This window comes from Athene cunicularia, assembly GCF_003259725.1.
Source record: "Athene cunicularia isolate RWA chromosome 3 unlocalized genomic scaffold, athCun1 chr3_part1, whole genome shotgun sequence".
Lineage (NCBI taxonomy): Eukaryota > Metazoa > Chordata > Aves > Strigiformes > Strigidae > Athene > Athene cunicularia.
The window spans coordinates 90,357,987-90,371,621 of record NW_020799097.1 but is presented as its reverse complement, the minus strand read 5'-3'; the positions used below and the strand labels follow the sequence as shown (position 1 = coordinate 90,371,621).

The window sequence follows — 13,635 nt, the reverse complement described above, 5'->3', positions numbered from 1 at the left end:
GTTTTTTTTTTGAGATGAAGTGCATGCATTCCCAGGTTATGGCATCGTTACCCATTTTCTCATGTATAACTGGGATGCTGACTGCTGGTGGAACTGTATATTGGACATTGTAGGTATGGATGGTGTTAGTGTCTTAGTAACTGGGGAAAAAATTGTGGCAGTTGGAAGACGATGGAGTTGGAAGGTTTGGGGTGAGTATTGAAAAATGTAATGGAGGAGAGGAAGGTCAGGTTTGTACAGTGAGAGATTTTGGTGGACTTTATTTGTTCTTGCAAGACTGACACATGCTGCTTTTATTTGTCCCTGCCGACCTGTGTGCTTTCTTTTTATAGTTTCTCTCAGCTTCTTTGCTTTCTTGTAAGAAAATTGGCTGAAATTAGAGGACTGGACCGTGTTGGGTCAACAGAGAAAGAAGAAATGAAGAGTTGGTATGCGCAACCTGTGCAATAATATGGCAATGGTAACTGCAGTTTAGGTGCCAGAACAGGAAAAATGCAGTGCAGTGTGTAGATAGGAATGACTAGTCATGGTGTTCAGTGCTCCAAATGAAAAAGCTGTTAAAATTGGGATTTCTCAAACTGGAGAAAAAAATAATTGTCAAGTTCAAATATGTACCACCATAACTGCTGTCTTTGTGTGGTCTGTATGGCAGTCACAGGCAATCCTAAAATCCCAAACTTTCTAACTGTAAACACTTTCTTTCCTTTGCCCAGAAGTTTGTTCTGAGATGTAACCCTCACTCCAGTTCCTGGAGATGGTTGCCCAACATGCCAACAGTCTTGATGGCAGGACGATGCCCTTCAAGTTAATCCCTTCTTGAGGCAGCCCTCAAAATTCAGTGTTATACTGGACACCTGTGAGTCTTGAGAGTGCGTTTATATGAGACGCATGCACCTTGTATATGTTCTATCTCAGCCAGGCTGTTGCGGGATCATACTGTGCTATACAACACAGTTGGTCTTAGAAAGTAATTAAAATGTCTTCTGAGAAATGTTGGGATTCAGATTAGTGGAGCAAACCAGAAATCATTAATATGTTGTCTTTGGACAAGGTTATGTGACCAGTGGATTCCAGGGCAGATTTGTACTGCAAGTACCGGCAAATTTGTGAGGGAGTTCTTTTGCTTTCTTGTTGGTGGTTGTGCACTGTTCTTCATTTGGTCTCTTGGAGGATTGAGCTGAATCTGCTGCATCTTCTCAGGGTGGATGCAGACAACGTAGTGCACCTGCTGCTTGCTACTGCAGTTTTCAGCGGTGAAAGCAATATGCAGTGCGTGACTGGTTTGACAGAACTGAAGCTGTTTCATTGCTTCCTGTTAGGCAGAATCTAAACCATGTTGGTTTAAAAAAGTAAGTCAAGTATCTCCATCTCCAGGCAGTCTCATGTTTCTTATGGAACTCCCCTTACTTTGATCATTCCTGTTGTCATGGTTTGGCCACCAGCCAAACATACATAGCCACTTGCCTCACCCTCCCCCACCCAAGGGATGGGAAGCGGAACTGGAGGAGTAAAGGGAGACTCATTAGGTTGAGATAAAAACAGTTTAATGATTGTAATGAACAATAACAATAATAGAAAGTATAAATGGGTAATGCACAATGCGATTGCTTACCGCCTGCTGACTGATACCCAGCCTGTTCCCGACTAGTGATCCCAAAATACCAAGGTCCCCCAGTTGCAATCCTGGAAGTGAGAGAGAACCCCCTCCTTCCCAGCTGCCCCTTTATATACTGAGCATGACATTGCATGATATGGAGTATTTCATTGGCTACTTTGGGTACAGTGCTCTGGCTGTGCTTCCTTCCAGCTTCTTTTATACCTGCACACAGGCAGGACATGGAGGGTTGGAGAGTCCTTGATCTCTTAGCAACAACTGAAAACAGCAGTATGTTATCAGCATTCTTCTCATACCAGATCCCATAATGAATCTAAAACACAGCACTATTCTAGCTACTAAGAAGAAAAATTAACTATACTAGCTGAAACCAGGACACCTGTATTCTAGTGCCATATTCTATGATGATGTGAGGCGTAATTAGTTAAGCATAACCTGCCAGTAATGACATGTTCTGTACTCGGTATGTGTCCAAGGGAAGGTCTGTGCAGAGGCAGTTAGCTCGGGCCTACTCTGCTGTAGTTTTTTTCAAAGGCAACTTTACTTAGCTCTGGTCTATCTCTATCAATAAAAAATGATAGTGGGAATTCTACTATAGAATGTGTTTCTATAGTCACTGGTGTTTTTGGCGTTACGTTGCATTTATCTGTTGAAAGTACCATGAGGCAAGGAAAACTGTCAAAAACATCACTGCTAGGAAAATCTTTGTTTACACTGTTTTATACTTTGGTTCGTGTTGTTACTAAAGCTGGAAAGCGCCAGAAATCCAGACACTTTTATTAAGAAATTCCTGGCACTGCTTTTTATGCAATGTTTGTTTAGCTGCTTCTCCTCTGCAAAGAAAGGAGGACAGCGGCAAATCTGGGACTTCTTGAACTTCTCTCTGTTTTTCCACATTCCAAAATGGTGCTTTATGAAATGTATTTTTGTGTGAAAATTTCCTTTCTGGATAATGTAAATACAGAGCATGTTAGTGGCAGCTGGGATGAAAAATGAAATGCAGTCAGTACCTTCCCCCTTCTTTAGTAACTAAAACCAGTTGAAATATTTGGAATATTTGTTCTTCTAGTTTGATTTTTTAATTGATCCATCCACCCCAAGTCTCGTATGTTAAGCAGAGCAGAGTCACTTGCCTTTTTGTAGCTGAGATTAAAGTTCCCTGATTGATGGGCTTGCACTCTTTCTTCAATTTACAGAGACGTTCACCGAGTCTCCGCTCTGAGTCTTCACTGGAACAAAGTTTGCGGATTACTGTTGGTAATGACCGGTATTGCATTGGCACACCAGAGCGAAGGAGGCTGCCTGATAGACTGGGCTCACCAATTGATAACCTGAGTGACAGGTATGGTCCTCCACAGATGGGGATTCAAGTGTGTGAAACAGTAAGAATGTGGGAATGGCTGTAGTGGGTGAGACCAAACATGTAATTAGGGAATGAGGGTAAGAGGGCAAGCATGTAGTGATGCTTCCCTGGAATACTCCCCCAGCCTCCAGCAAGTTGTGGTGCTGGGGATTTCTGAACAGAAGTCTCTGCCTGTGTTCATAGTAGCTTTAAGCATCTATTTCTTTGATTTTTGTCAGCTGCTTCTAAATCCCATATAAACTAAAAGTGCACACAGTACACTGCAGGAGGGAGCAGCTTTATTTGACATTTCACAGCTTCAGCCACCTTTCTCTGTCATTTATGAACCTACCTAGTCCTGACTGAAAGGAGACTTGTTTATGGATAGTGTAAAGCTTCAACTTCCTCATTTATTGGGAAGAGTAATCTACTTTTCTGATTTTTGAGAATAGTCTTGAAGAAAACTCTAGTGTTGCTTATAGAAAATTAATTATTTTGACTTTAAAAATGCTGTAGAATAGAAGTTAATGTAGTCAGACAGTCTCATACATGATAAAATAACTGTTAGAATTTTTAGGGTCCCTTGACTGGAATTGGAGGCAAACAGTTAATGAAGAGACATCTTTTATCTTATTTTATCTTTTATTTTATGTTAAAAATATCATTGTGAACAGTGAAGTATAACTATTAGTAGACAGTGTTTGGAAATATTTGCCTTCAGTAGGAGAACAGGTATAATCTGTTAAAATCAGAAGATTTTGTGCAAATAAAATAATTTTCTGTCTTGAATTGTGTAGTTAAAGATGGCATGGTTTGTTCCCCAGAGCATACAATTGCAGTTTCAGGTCAGCAATAAGAATCCAGCACAAAAAAAGCACTATAACTTCCATTTTTGATGCAAATATCCCCAACTGTTTAAAAAAAAAAAAAAAAAAAAAAAAGAGCAAGAGAAAAAGAGGGAAGTGAGCAGAAAAGTGAATTTCCCGTCTTTCTCAAGTGTAAGGTTAAATTTCAGCAGGTGCAAAAAAACAAATGATAGTTTAGTTTTCAGTACTGTCACTTTTATGGCTTTACGTCAGTTCTCCTGGGATCAGTGTTTGATTGTAAATCCCCTGTGCAGCCTGCCATTTTCTGAATGAGTGCATATACCCAGGGAGACTACAGTGGTTGGAAGGAGCAGAAGATGGTATGTAGGAGAACTGGCACTGCTCTGGCAAATTAAGAACATGCAGGATGGGGGGGGCGGTGTTTGTCCCATTGCTTCCTTCTCCCCAGTGAGGTTTTATATTTGACCTGTTTTGTGGTTATGATGCATGGTTAGAAGTAACATCAAGTACAGCAGCATTTATTTTAATGTAAGAGTGAAAGTGATGAAGAACTTTCACTATCTCTGTTATAGGACCCATGGAGGTAAAAAAATGGTCAGAATAGACTCCTGAGAAGGTATAAAAGTGACAGATGAATCAGACTAAGAGAAAGTGAGACCGTGTAGACCTCATTTTTTATGTGACTTCCCATATTTTGTAGTGTAGGTTTTTTTTTTTTTTTTTTTTAATGTCCAGTCTCTGTGCTGGTTGCACTTTTCTGAGTGGTGCTCACTGTCCAGAAGCTTAAAGTGTGTGACAACCTAGTCATCCCTTGGCTTTTCCTAAATCTTCTAGGTACTGCTTTTGACTTCTAAATTTCTTCCGTATTTAGCCATTTTGGTTGTTTTTAAAAGACACTTTGTATTTGGTTAAGGACATTGTTTATCATGTATTTTTTTTGTCATGGTTTTTTTTTCCCCTTCTGAAAGGCTGCCCTGGTACTAGAACACTGACTTTATATCTATCATGGGGCTTTAAAGTAGCCCTCGCTCTGAATCATCATTGGGTTTAATACTGGGCATACTGCATTCTTATATGGCATGTGGTATGTTCTGAATCTCATTTTTTCTGAAGATGTCTTTTGAATTGTGAAGTAGTTGGAGCAAATAATTCTGAATTTAGTTATTCTCAGCTATTTTTGCTAAATAGAGATTTCAGGCAATCACTTTTACAAGTTAATTCTCTGTAATTTGCAGGGCCTTGGGATGGTAGAGAGGTTTATTAGCGTATGAAGGAAATAAAATACCAAAGGATGGAAATCATAGACAGTTTTGGATTCTCCTGCAGCAGTGGATTTTCAGGATGCCTCAGGAGAATTTCTCAGGGTGTGTGTTCGCATGCAGGTTCGTCCTAAAACATCTGTAGGAACTTGCCCCAAGTTTCTAGGGCAGCTGGCCTCCTGCACATGTCTAAGCAAGAATACTGAATGCTGCTGACTTCAGGGTCACCTAAGCATCTTCAGTCTCCTTCTTCAACAGATTAGTATTTCTTTGTCTTCCAGAATCTCAGTCTGTTTTATTGCTCTCCCTGTCTTCCATCTATCCCTCTGTCAGTATTTTAAAGACATTTTACTACTATCTGCGCTGGCATAAACTATACAGAGAATCCTACCAATTCTTTCATCTGAGGTTAATCCAAAAGATTAGACCATATCAGTACAGAGACTTGGTCTGTGTTAAGCTGTGCTCTGAAATAGCATTTTTTTGGCATAATATCAAGAGTGACAGTTGGCTTGAGTACGAACAGCTCATCTGACTTCCTATTCAAATACTGTGTGTTAAGGTGGAGTCCTGTTGGTTGTTGACAGCAGAATACCATTATTTATTTCTGTTTCTGTGTATGTGAATAAATATGCAAAGACTAAATTTACCTTTCACTGGTTCTCTGAGGCATCATGTCTATGTAGTCTATGATCTGTTCTCGGAAACTGCAAATTCCAGTAATGCATGGATTCTATGTTGGTGAAGGAATTGAGATGGTCCCAGTGATACCACATTGTATCCTCTCTCAGGGATGCAATGGCCTGTAGTAGACATTGCTGGCTAAAAGCATCCAAACCAGGTAAGATGGACATATCTCTGATGGACTTTATTTACAGAAAACATATTAAGAGTTACAATTTCTGTAAGGCAAGTAATCCTTTCCCTCATACCTGTATTTAATCTTTGGATTTTATATTTGCATCTTAGCCATTCAGATTGTATTTGGAACATCTTTCTAGTTGTAAATGTAGTAGGTTTGCTGTTCCTTTCTTTCCAAAGTAGGATTAAATATTCCTTCTGCTTTATCACTGCAATCAAAGCATTTGAATTGTAGATGACACCTGACAAGCATGCATGCAAATAATTTGCACAAAAATCAGCTGAAGGTGTATGGTGAAATACATCTGATACTCCACCAGGTGTGTTCATGAAGCCCATGTAGGTTTAACAGTCTCTCAGAGAAGGGGACACTGGGAATAGACATACCTTTATGTAGGCTGTGAGCAGCAACATTTATGTATGAAATTTAATTCTAGCTACTTTTTAGATATTTTCATGCTTTTGGAGGGGTGGATGTGTGTAGTTTGCTGGAAACTGGAAAAATACCATTTAATACTGTGGATACTGGTGTATGCAATATTTGCCTTGTAAGATGTGTTTGATAAAGCATCTAAAAACATGAAATGCTTTGCAATGATGCAGGTTAGAGATAAAGTGAAGTTTTGTTTTGGTTTGTTCTTAAATATCCATGTGTAAACTATGAAAATACTCAAGAAAAAGACCTTGTCTGTTTATGTCTGTTATTCTTTAGTCTGGTGACTTTAAAAACTGGGGCTGTAATTTATATTCAGGGTTTTTTTTAAGATTTCACCTGGCATGACTTGTTTTGTCCCTTCTCAGATCTATGAAGAGACTTTTCTTAGTAGGAGGAGAGGTGATTTTTGAGGATTTGGGCAATCATCATACTAGGTTTTCTGTCCCATTGATTTCACCTAAGGAGCACATTTGCTTTCCATTCTTGAAGGATCTTGCTGGGTTTTTGAAATACCTATAAGTAAAAACAGCAGCTGGTGATTTTAAAGTGGTTTGTTTTGTTTCTGCCTGATCTAAAGAACAGTCCCAGGAAAGTTTTTAGGGCTGGGGGACAAGGCCTTAGTTAAAGCAGTATGCCTAATTGGAGGTGTGTGTAGAAATTGGTCCAAAAGAAGATACTCCAAGAGATGTAGCTAGTTATTCTGGTGGTGTGCCAGTTGCACATCCTCTGTGTGTGTAGGGGCTGGCACAAAGGAATGATACTGTTACATTTGGTATCCCTGGTTCATAGATACCTTATCAAAAACTGTGCTGCTTTTTGGGTATAGCAGTTCATGTGATTAGTGACAGTCCAGTCTGCAGATCTGTTGCAACAGAAAATGCTGCTAGAATTTGTGGTCCTTGTCCACAGCTGAAGATAAAAGGAGGATCTGGTTGCATTTGCGAGTGTGAAACTGAATTGTACCTTGAATAATTCATATGAAATGTGACCTTGGCGTCTTGCTGGGAAAGGTGAGGAAAGGGATTGTGGTCTGAAATATGATAGTAAGTGTTTTTTTTAAAACATGTAGTCTTTCTCCTTCACAGAAATAAATCCATCCTATCAGTTTTTCAAGGTTCTCCTTCTGCACTGTGAGTCAAATTGTTCATGTCACTGCATTTGCAAGTGACTTCCTAGAAGGGATGTATAGTACCATTAAAAATAAGTCTCCCTCTTTCCCCTGCCCTTTAAGTACATAAGATGTTGCTTCTGTTTAGTGATGGAAATGTTTTTCTGAAACAGATTTAGAAATGTCTTACTCTTGAGTAGGAGTAAGACTTCATTTACTCTGACTCAAGTACTTACGTTTATTCTGTGCTTTTCTTATACAGGGATGATATGGCTGATGGTCCAATATTCACTAGAGGCCTCTCATGTCCTCGAGGCCTTGAGAGATACCCATCACATGAAGATCAGCCTTCTAGTCCCTTCATCATGAGACATGATGAAGACTACCGCAACCGAGATGTTTTCCTCCATCGCTCAGAATATAGTCCGCATTATGGTCGTCGAGAAGAGCTGCCTCGTGGATCTGACAGAGATGGTGACAAACTCAGGAAATCGTCCTACCCATTGAGGCCTGAAGAGAGGGGACGAGAAATAAAGCGTCCACGGTATGAAAAAGATGAGAAGATGCATGGTGTAAGTGGAGAGCATCAGAGTTTCTCTTCAGGAACACGAAACTATCGCAGACGAAGCCGCAGCCGCAGTAGAAGCCCGAGCCCATCATACCTGAATGAAGAATTCCGAGAGCTTGACCGTGCAAGGAGGAAAAGAGAAGAAGAAGAGCGTAGTAGAAACTTGAATCATGATGCTTCAGGCAGTGGTTATGTGATCCCTGGCTTGACTAACACACTACAGACTTCTGAACCTCGGTATACATACAGGCCTGAGGAAATCCCGTCCATGCCCAAAAAATCTATTTTGAAGAAACGAGTGGAGATGGAAGTAGAGTCTCCTATTCAGGTTTGATCTCTGTCTGTCTGTCTGTCTATACGTTTCTACTTCCCAAAACAGTCACCTAATGATACAGAATGTTAGTTTGATTTCTAAAATAGAAAAGCCAGATCTTCACATTTTTCCGTCTTTGAGAGGACAGGTATCTTTTTCAGGCCTATACGAGTTAGGATTGCATTAGAAACTACAAATGGTGAAGGCATTTATTCAAGAATCATATATATGTAAAACCTGAGGCGGAATAAAATTCTCTTGTGGAAATTCAGCTCTGGATGCTGAGATGTGGGCCAGCTTTTATAGAGGAGCTGAGTCTTTTTGTACTACAGGCAGTCAGGACATTGATCAAAGCTCTCTGCCTGTCACAAGGCCTCTTTCTTGTTTCTTTATAGACTTAGAGTGCATCCTCAGTACCTCTGGCTGAATTTCCTTTTTTTTTGTTTTCCCTTTGGACTGTTGGCCAACAACCCTACTTACTTTGCACTCAAGCTGTATCAATTGAATCTCAAAATTAGAGCAGTGGGAAGATAAGGGCTTGCAACCACTGTGATAAATTGACTCTTCTCATGTTTTAGTGCATCGCTTTTGATCTGCCTGTTGTACTGATTAGTGTTGCTTTGACAGTGACATGTTTATCTCAGCTGCAATACTGAGGATCCTATTCTATACCTTTTATTGGAAATCCTATTTAACATGACATTAATTATTCATATCTGAAGAAATGACTGGGAGTAACCCCAGTGCAGTTGTTTCTACCTGTCTTAAGGTGTTGAAATCTGATTTGTCTGTGATTAAACTCAAAGCATAGCCAAAATTATGTTAGGGGGCTTAATTTTTAAAGTTTCAGTTCTTATGCTTGAAAAAAAAAAAATACAGTTGTCATTTTGTCTGTTCTCTGAGATAAGTGTTCGTTGCTGCACATGGCATTCCAGAATCATTAATGCAACTTGTTTTGTAGTCTTCTGTGTTCCCTTTCAGTTGTATATTGTCTTTTCTAACTCTTTCCTTCAGCTATGAACTCAAGGAGAAATTAACATGTTCCTTTGTTTGTTCTGTGAGTTGCATAGTTGCCTCAGAAGGTACTGTAGTAAATAGTAACTTCTCTCTCTTTCAGCCTGAAGGCTTTTCAAGCAATCCAGCTCCCAACAAGGATCTTCCACTTCTTTCTAGTCATTCATCTTTACCCCAGAGCAACGATATGGCTCCTTTTGCTTCAGAAGTGGAGAACTTTCTCAAACGGTTTAACAAAGATTCTGTTGTGGAGTCTGCAAACAAGGAGTTGCGTGACGGTTTATATGAGTGGAGCCCACTTTCTGGAGCTCCCAAAGACGCTTTCACATTTGAAGAGAAGTTTGGAAACTTCTTAAGTCACAAGGAAAAGGTAGAACCCAAGTCAGAGCCTGCTGATCGCCATACTGACTTCCTGCTGCCTCATGAGAGGGCCAGTCAGGATGGCAGTGGTTTCTCCCGAATTCTGGGCATGATGGCTGATTCTGTCAGTGCCCAGGAAAAGAGGAGACGTAGTTTTCCTGACATTGAGGATGAAGAGAAATTTCTTTATGGTGATGAGGATGAAGATACCAAAACTGAATCTCTCTCCATTCAGAAGCCCCCAGTAAGTTGTGGCAATGAGATAATAAGCCAGAAAATGAGCCCACCTCCTTCTCCTGCTCCAGCTGTCAAGCTGGATCCTTTAGAAGAGCCTAATGCTGAGTATGCTAAGATCCATGACTTACTCAAAACCATTGGACTTGACATCGGTGTTGCTGAAATTGGAAAACTGGCTGTTCGTACCCAGGAACGCCTTCATGGCAAAAAGCTGGCATCTCGTTCTCCAGATCGTCGCTCTTCAGATCCTCGCAGACTGGACCCTTGGGACTTGCGTCGCAGCCGGAGTGACACTCGTTCTCCCGAGTCAGGCCAGCAGCGCTCAGCATCACCTCCAGTCTCTTTCCAACAGTCTAAAGATGCATCCTCTGTCCAGAAACCAGAATATACTAAGAATAAGCCAGTGGGACAGGATATACCTCCATGTGCACCAGAACAGCCTCTTCCTTCTGTCTCTCTCATCCCTTCAGTTCCACCAACTCCTGCTAGTTTGCCGCCTACACCTACTTCTGTTTCCCAGTACCAAATTCCTAACTATTCCCAGTTCACTGCCACTCAAATGCCCCAAAACTATCCACCTCCCACAATGGCTCCTCCAGGATACGATGCATATGGGCACTACATGGCATATGCAGCCCCTGGCTGGACCATGTACCCCCCTGCCCAGCAGCCTAATCCTACACTGCCAGAAGCTCATGGTCTTCTTACTATGGCCATGTCAGCAAACCCCACACGTCCCAACCTCCGGGTGATTGAGACAGTCTCTATGGGAAAGGATGTCCCTGATTTAAAAAGAGAAGGTTCTGTGCTTGTTCATGTCCCTACCACTCCTACCCATTCCAAAGTGCCCCTTCGTCTGTCTTCACACCCTCTCAAAAATACCACAGAAAAGATGTCGGATGAAAAAAACCGGGCAGCTCAAAAGCAGAAGGTATGTTATCTATTCTGATAGATCAAAATATGTTGTACTGCTTGATTGCTGGGGTAGAAGCTTTTTGTCTTCAGGTTCACTTTTTTTTTTTTTTCCTGAGTGGCTCCATTTTAAAGGCAGTTGGACTAAATTTGCTTTTGTTAAATATTTCCAGGCATTTGTCTGTATTACTCTGTGACAATTAAAAAAAAATTGTTTAAAATCCCCCCCAATTGTACACTCTCAGGTTATGGCTGAACAAATGAAATCAAACACAAAGTTGAATATCTTGGGGCCAGTCAAAATGTTACAGAAAAATCATAGTGGCCACGGCTTGGCTTTACTTTGCTGACCTTTAGGTATTGAAATACCTGAAGGTATCTAGGTATATAAACATCTGAAGGGACAGTATAAAGAAGATGGAGCTGACCTTTTTTCAGTGGTGCCCAGTGGCAGGATGAGAGGCAGTGGGCACAAACACAGGAGGCTCCATCTGAACGTGGTACATGGTACAATAATACTATCTATATTAGACAGTCATACATCCTAAAGGATGTTGTCATACACAGTTGCATACAATTTTCCCTCTACACTTGTGTTAATTATCTCTTATAAGAATCACAAAATCTGAAGAACTTGCAGGAAACTCTTTACTTGATGCCTCTGACAGCAGTTTAGGTTATGGGTGTTAATATTTTCCTCTTGTAGTTGGTTTGTATGATAATGGGGAAGAATGTATTTTAAAAAAGAAACTGTAGGTACATAACTGTCAAAGGACTGGAAGATTCCTGAAAGTTGTTTTGAGTTTTCAAACTGGTGTCCACTCAGTCTTTGTTGTTAAACCATAGAATGGTTTGGTTTCGAAGGGACCTTTAACGACCATCTAGTTCCAGCTTCCCTGCCATGGGCAGGGACGCTTTCCACTAGACCGGGTTGCTCAAAGCCCCGTCCAGCCTGGCCTTGAACACTGCCAGGGAGGGGGCAGCCACAGCTTCTCTGGGCAACCTGTTCCAGTGTCTCACCACCCTCATTGTAAAGAATTTCTTCCTTATGTCCAATTTAAATCTGCTATCGTTTAGTTTAAAACTATTGTCCCTTGTCCAGTTGCTACAGGCCTTGGTAAATAGTCTCTCTCCATCTTTCTTACTAGCCCCCTTTACTGAAAGGCCACCATAAGGTCTCCCTGGAGCCTTCTCTTCTGGCTGAGCATCCTCAATTCTCTCAGCCTTTTTTTCATAGGAGAGGTGTCTCAGCCCTCTAATTGTTTTCATGGCCCCAACAGGTCCATGTCTTTCTTGTGCTGGGGGCCTCAGAGCTGGATGCAATACTCTAGGTGGGGGTCTCACTAGAACAGAATAGACACAGAGAATCACCTCCCTTGACCTGCTGGCCATGGTTTTTGTGCAGCCCAGGATACAGTTTGCTTTCTGAGCTGCAAGCGCACGTTGCCAGCTCATATCTAATTTTTCATCTACGTATGTGTATCTGCATTAGCGACATTCTTTCAGTGTAGCTGTGCTGTGGTATGTTGTGTTGATATGCTAGCAGAGGAGCAGCACATGGCAGAGTCTGGAAGCTTTTTTGCCTTCTCAGTTATGTCATGTTCCTCAGAACAAATCAGACTGTGGAAGAATGGACCATTGAATCAGAGAGCCTCAAAAGAAGTCACTTTAAAGTTTTGGTCTGAGATAACCTCTCTGCTTTTTTTTGATGTTACTTAAAGAGGAGTTCTTACTCAGTGTGCTAGATCAGCAGATGAGTGAGCTTTCACTGCTTGCAGGAATAATAATTTCTTCAGCTGACATGTTTGGAATTTTGTTGTTAATGAAACTTGGCACTTCTGGAAGAGCTCTGTTGGCTGAAGGTGTGTGGTTTTCTCCTGCTGTGACATACCCTGATAGCTCACCTGTGCATCTTGGCAGAACTTAGGGTTAGGGTTAGGGTCTGTGCTACAGATGTCTTTGGCTTGGGCTTGGTCTGTACTACCAAAGTCTTGCTCAGGCTTAGTCATTTTTAGTCATTTTTTGCAGGTATGGCTTGGAGTATAAAAACACATGTTTCAGTTGATGCCCCTAATGGCAGAATGGGTGTTTTGGTAATTAAAAAACCCCGAAAACACAAAAAAACTAAGTGGCATTTAAGACATGGCTTAACTGTGTTGGTAGAACTCCTTCCAGGGCTTACTCCAGGCAGGATCTAGGGATCCTGCCAACATTTACATTGCCATACTAGTAGTGATTCTCTAGGGATGATGAGGCCTTGAGTCAGTTGTGGGTTGTTCAAGGGAGGAGTCAGTAGAAAACTAGGAACATTGTGAAGGTAAAAAAATTGCAATTTGTGTCTTGAAAAATAAAGCTGTGAAGGAAATTAAAAGAACTTTTCAGGTTTCATATTGCCTGGTTTCCTTCTGTGAGAATCACTGGAAACCAGTGAAAAGTGGATTTCTGAGCTCTTCATGCCAGAGTTTACCTTATTGACCAAGAAACAAACTTCATCCAGGTGTTTCATTTCAGACAGTTATGGCTGCCAAATATATTTGGTGGTATTGTTATGATCGGATTGAAGCAGAACCCTAAATAGTAGCAAAAATTGACCAAAGTATGAGGCAAGGTGAAGGGCTGTGAAGTCTTTTGTCATGCATGGAACATGCTAGCTGTAGAGATACTGCATCAGTTTTGAAGAGTTATTTAGCATTGGTCTTGCTCACTCCTGTAGAAAATAATCAGCTGAGCCTAAGTGCCTTGGGAAATGGTGCAACAAACAAAGCACTTTTGGGAAATACACT

The 13,635-nt window shown here is 41.0% G+C and overlaps 1 protein-coding gene across 2 annotated transcripts in view; it reads left to right on the top strand.

Annotated features, from left to right (window-relative positions):
- The first annotated feature begins 2,781 nt into the window (after nucleotides 1-2,781).
- Nucleotides 2,782-13,635, top strand: part of ZNF318 (zinc finger protein 318) — a 21,907-nt gene continuing 11,053 nt past the window's right edge. For both annotated transcript variants that reach the window (XR_003398144.1, XM_026846332.1), the window contains exons 1-3: nucleotides 2,782-2,957; nucleotides 7,711-8,344; nucleotides 9,447-10,871. Coding sequence is in view for 1 of the 2 variants with exons in the window: in XM_026846332.1 (XP_026702133.1) it covers nucleotides 2,782-2,957; nucleotides 7,711-8,344; nucleotides 9,447-10,871 (2,235 nt within the window). In the remaining variant the exon portion in view is untranslated. The remainder of the gene's footprint in view (nucleotides 2,958-7,710; nucleotides 8,345-9,446; nucleotides 10,872-13,635) is intronic.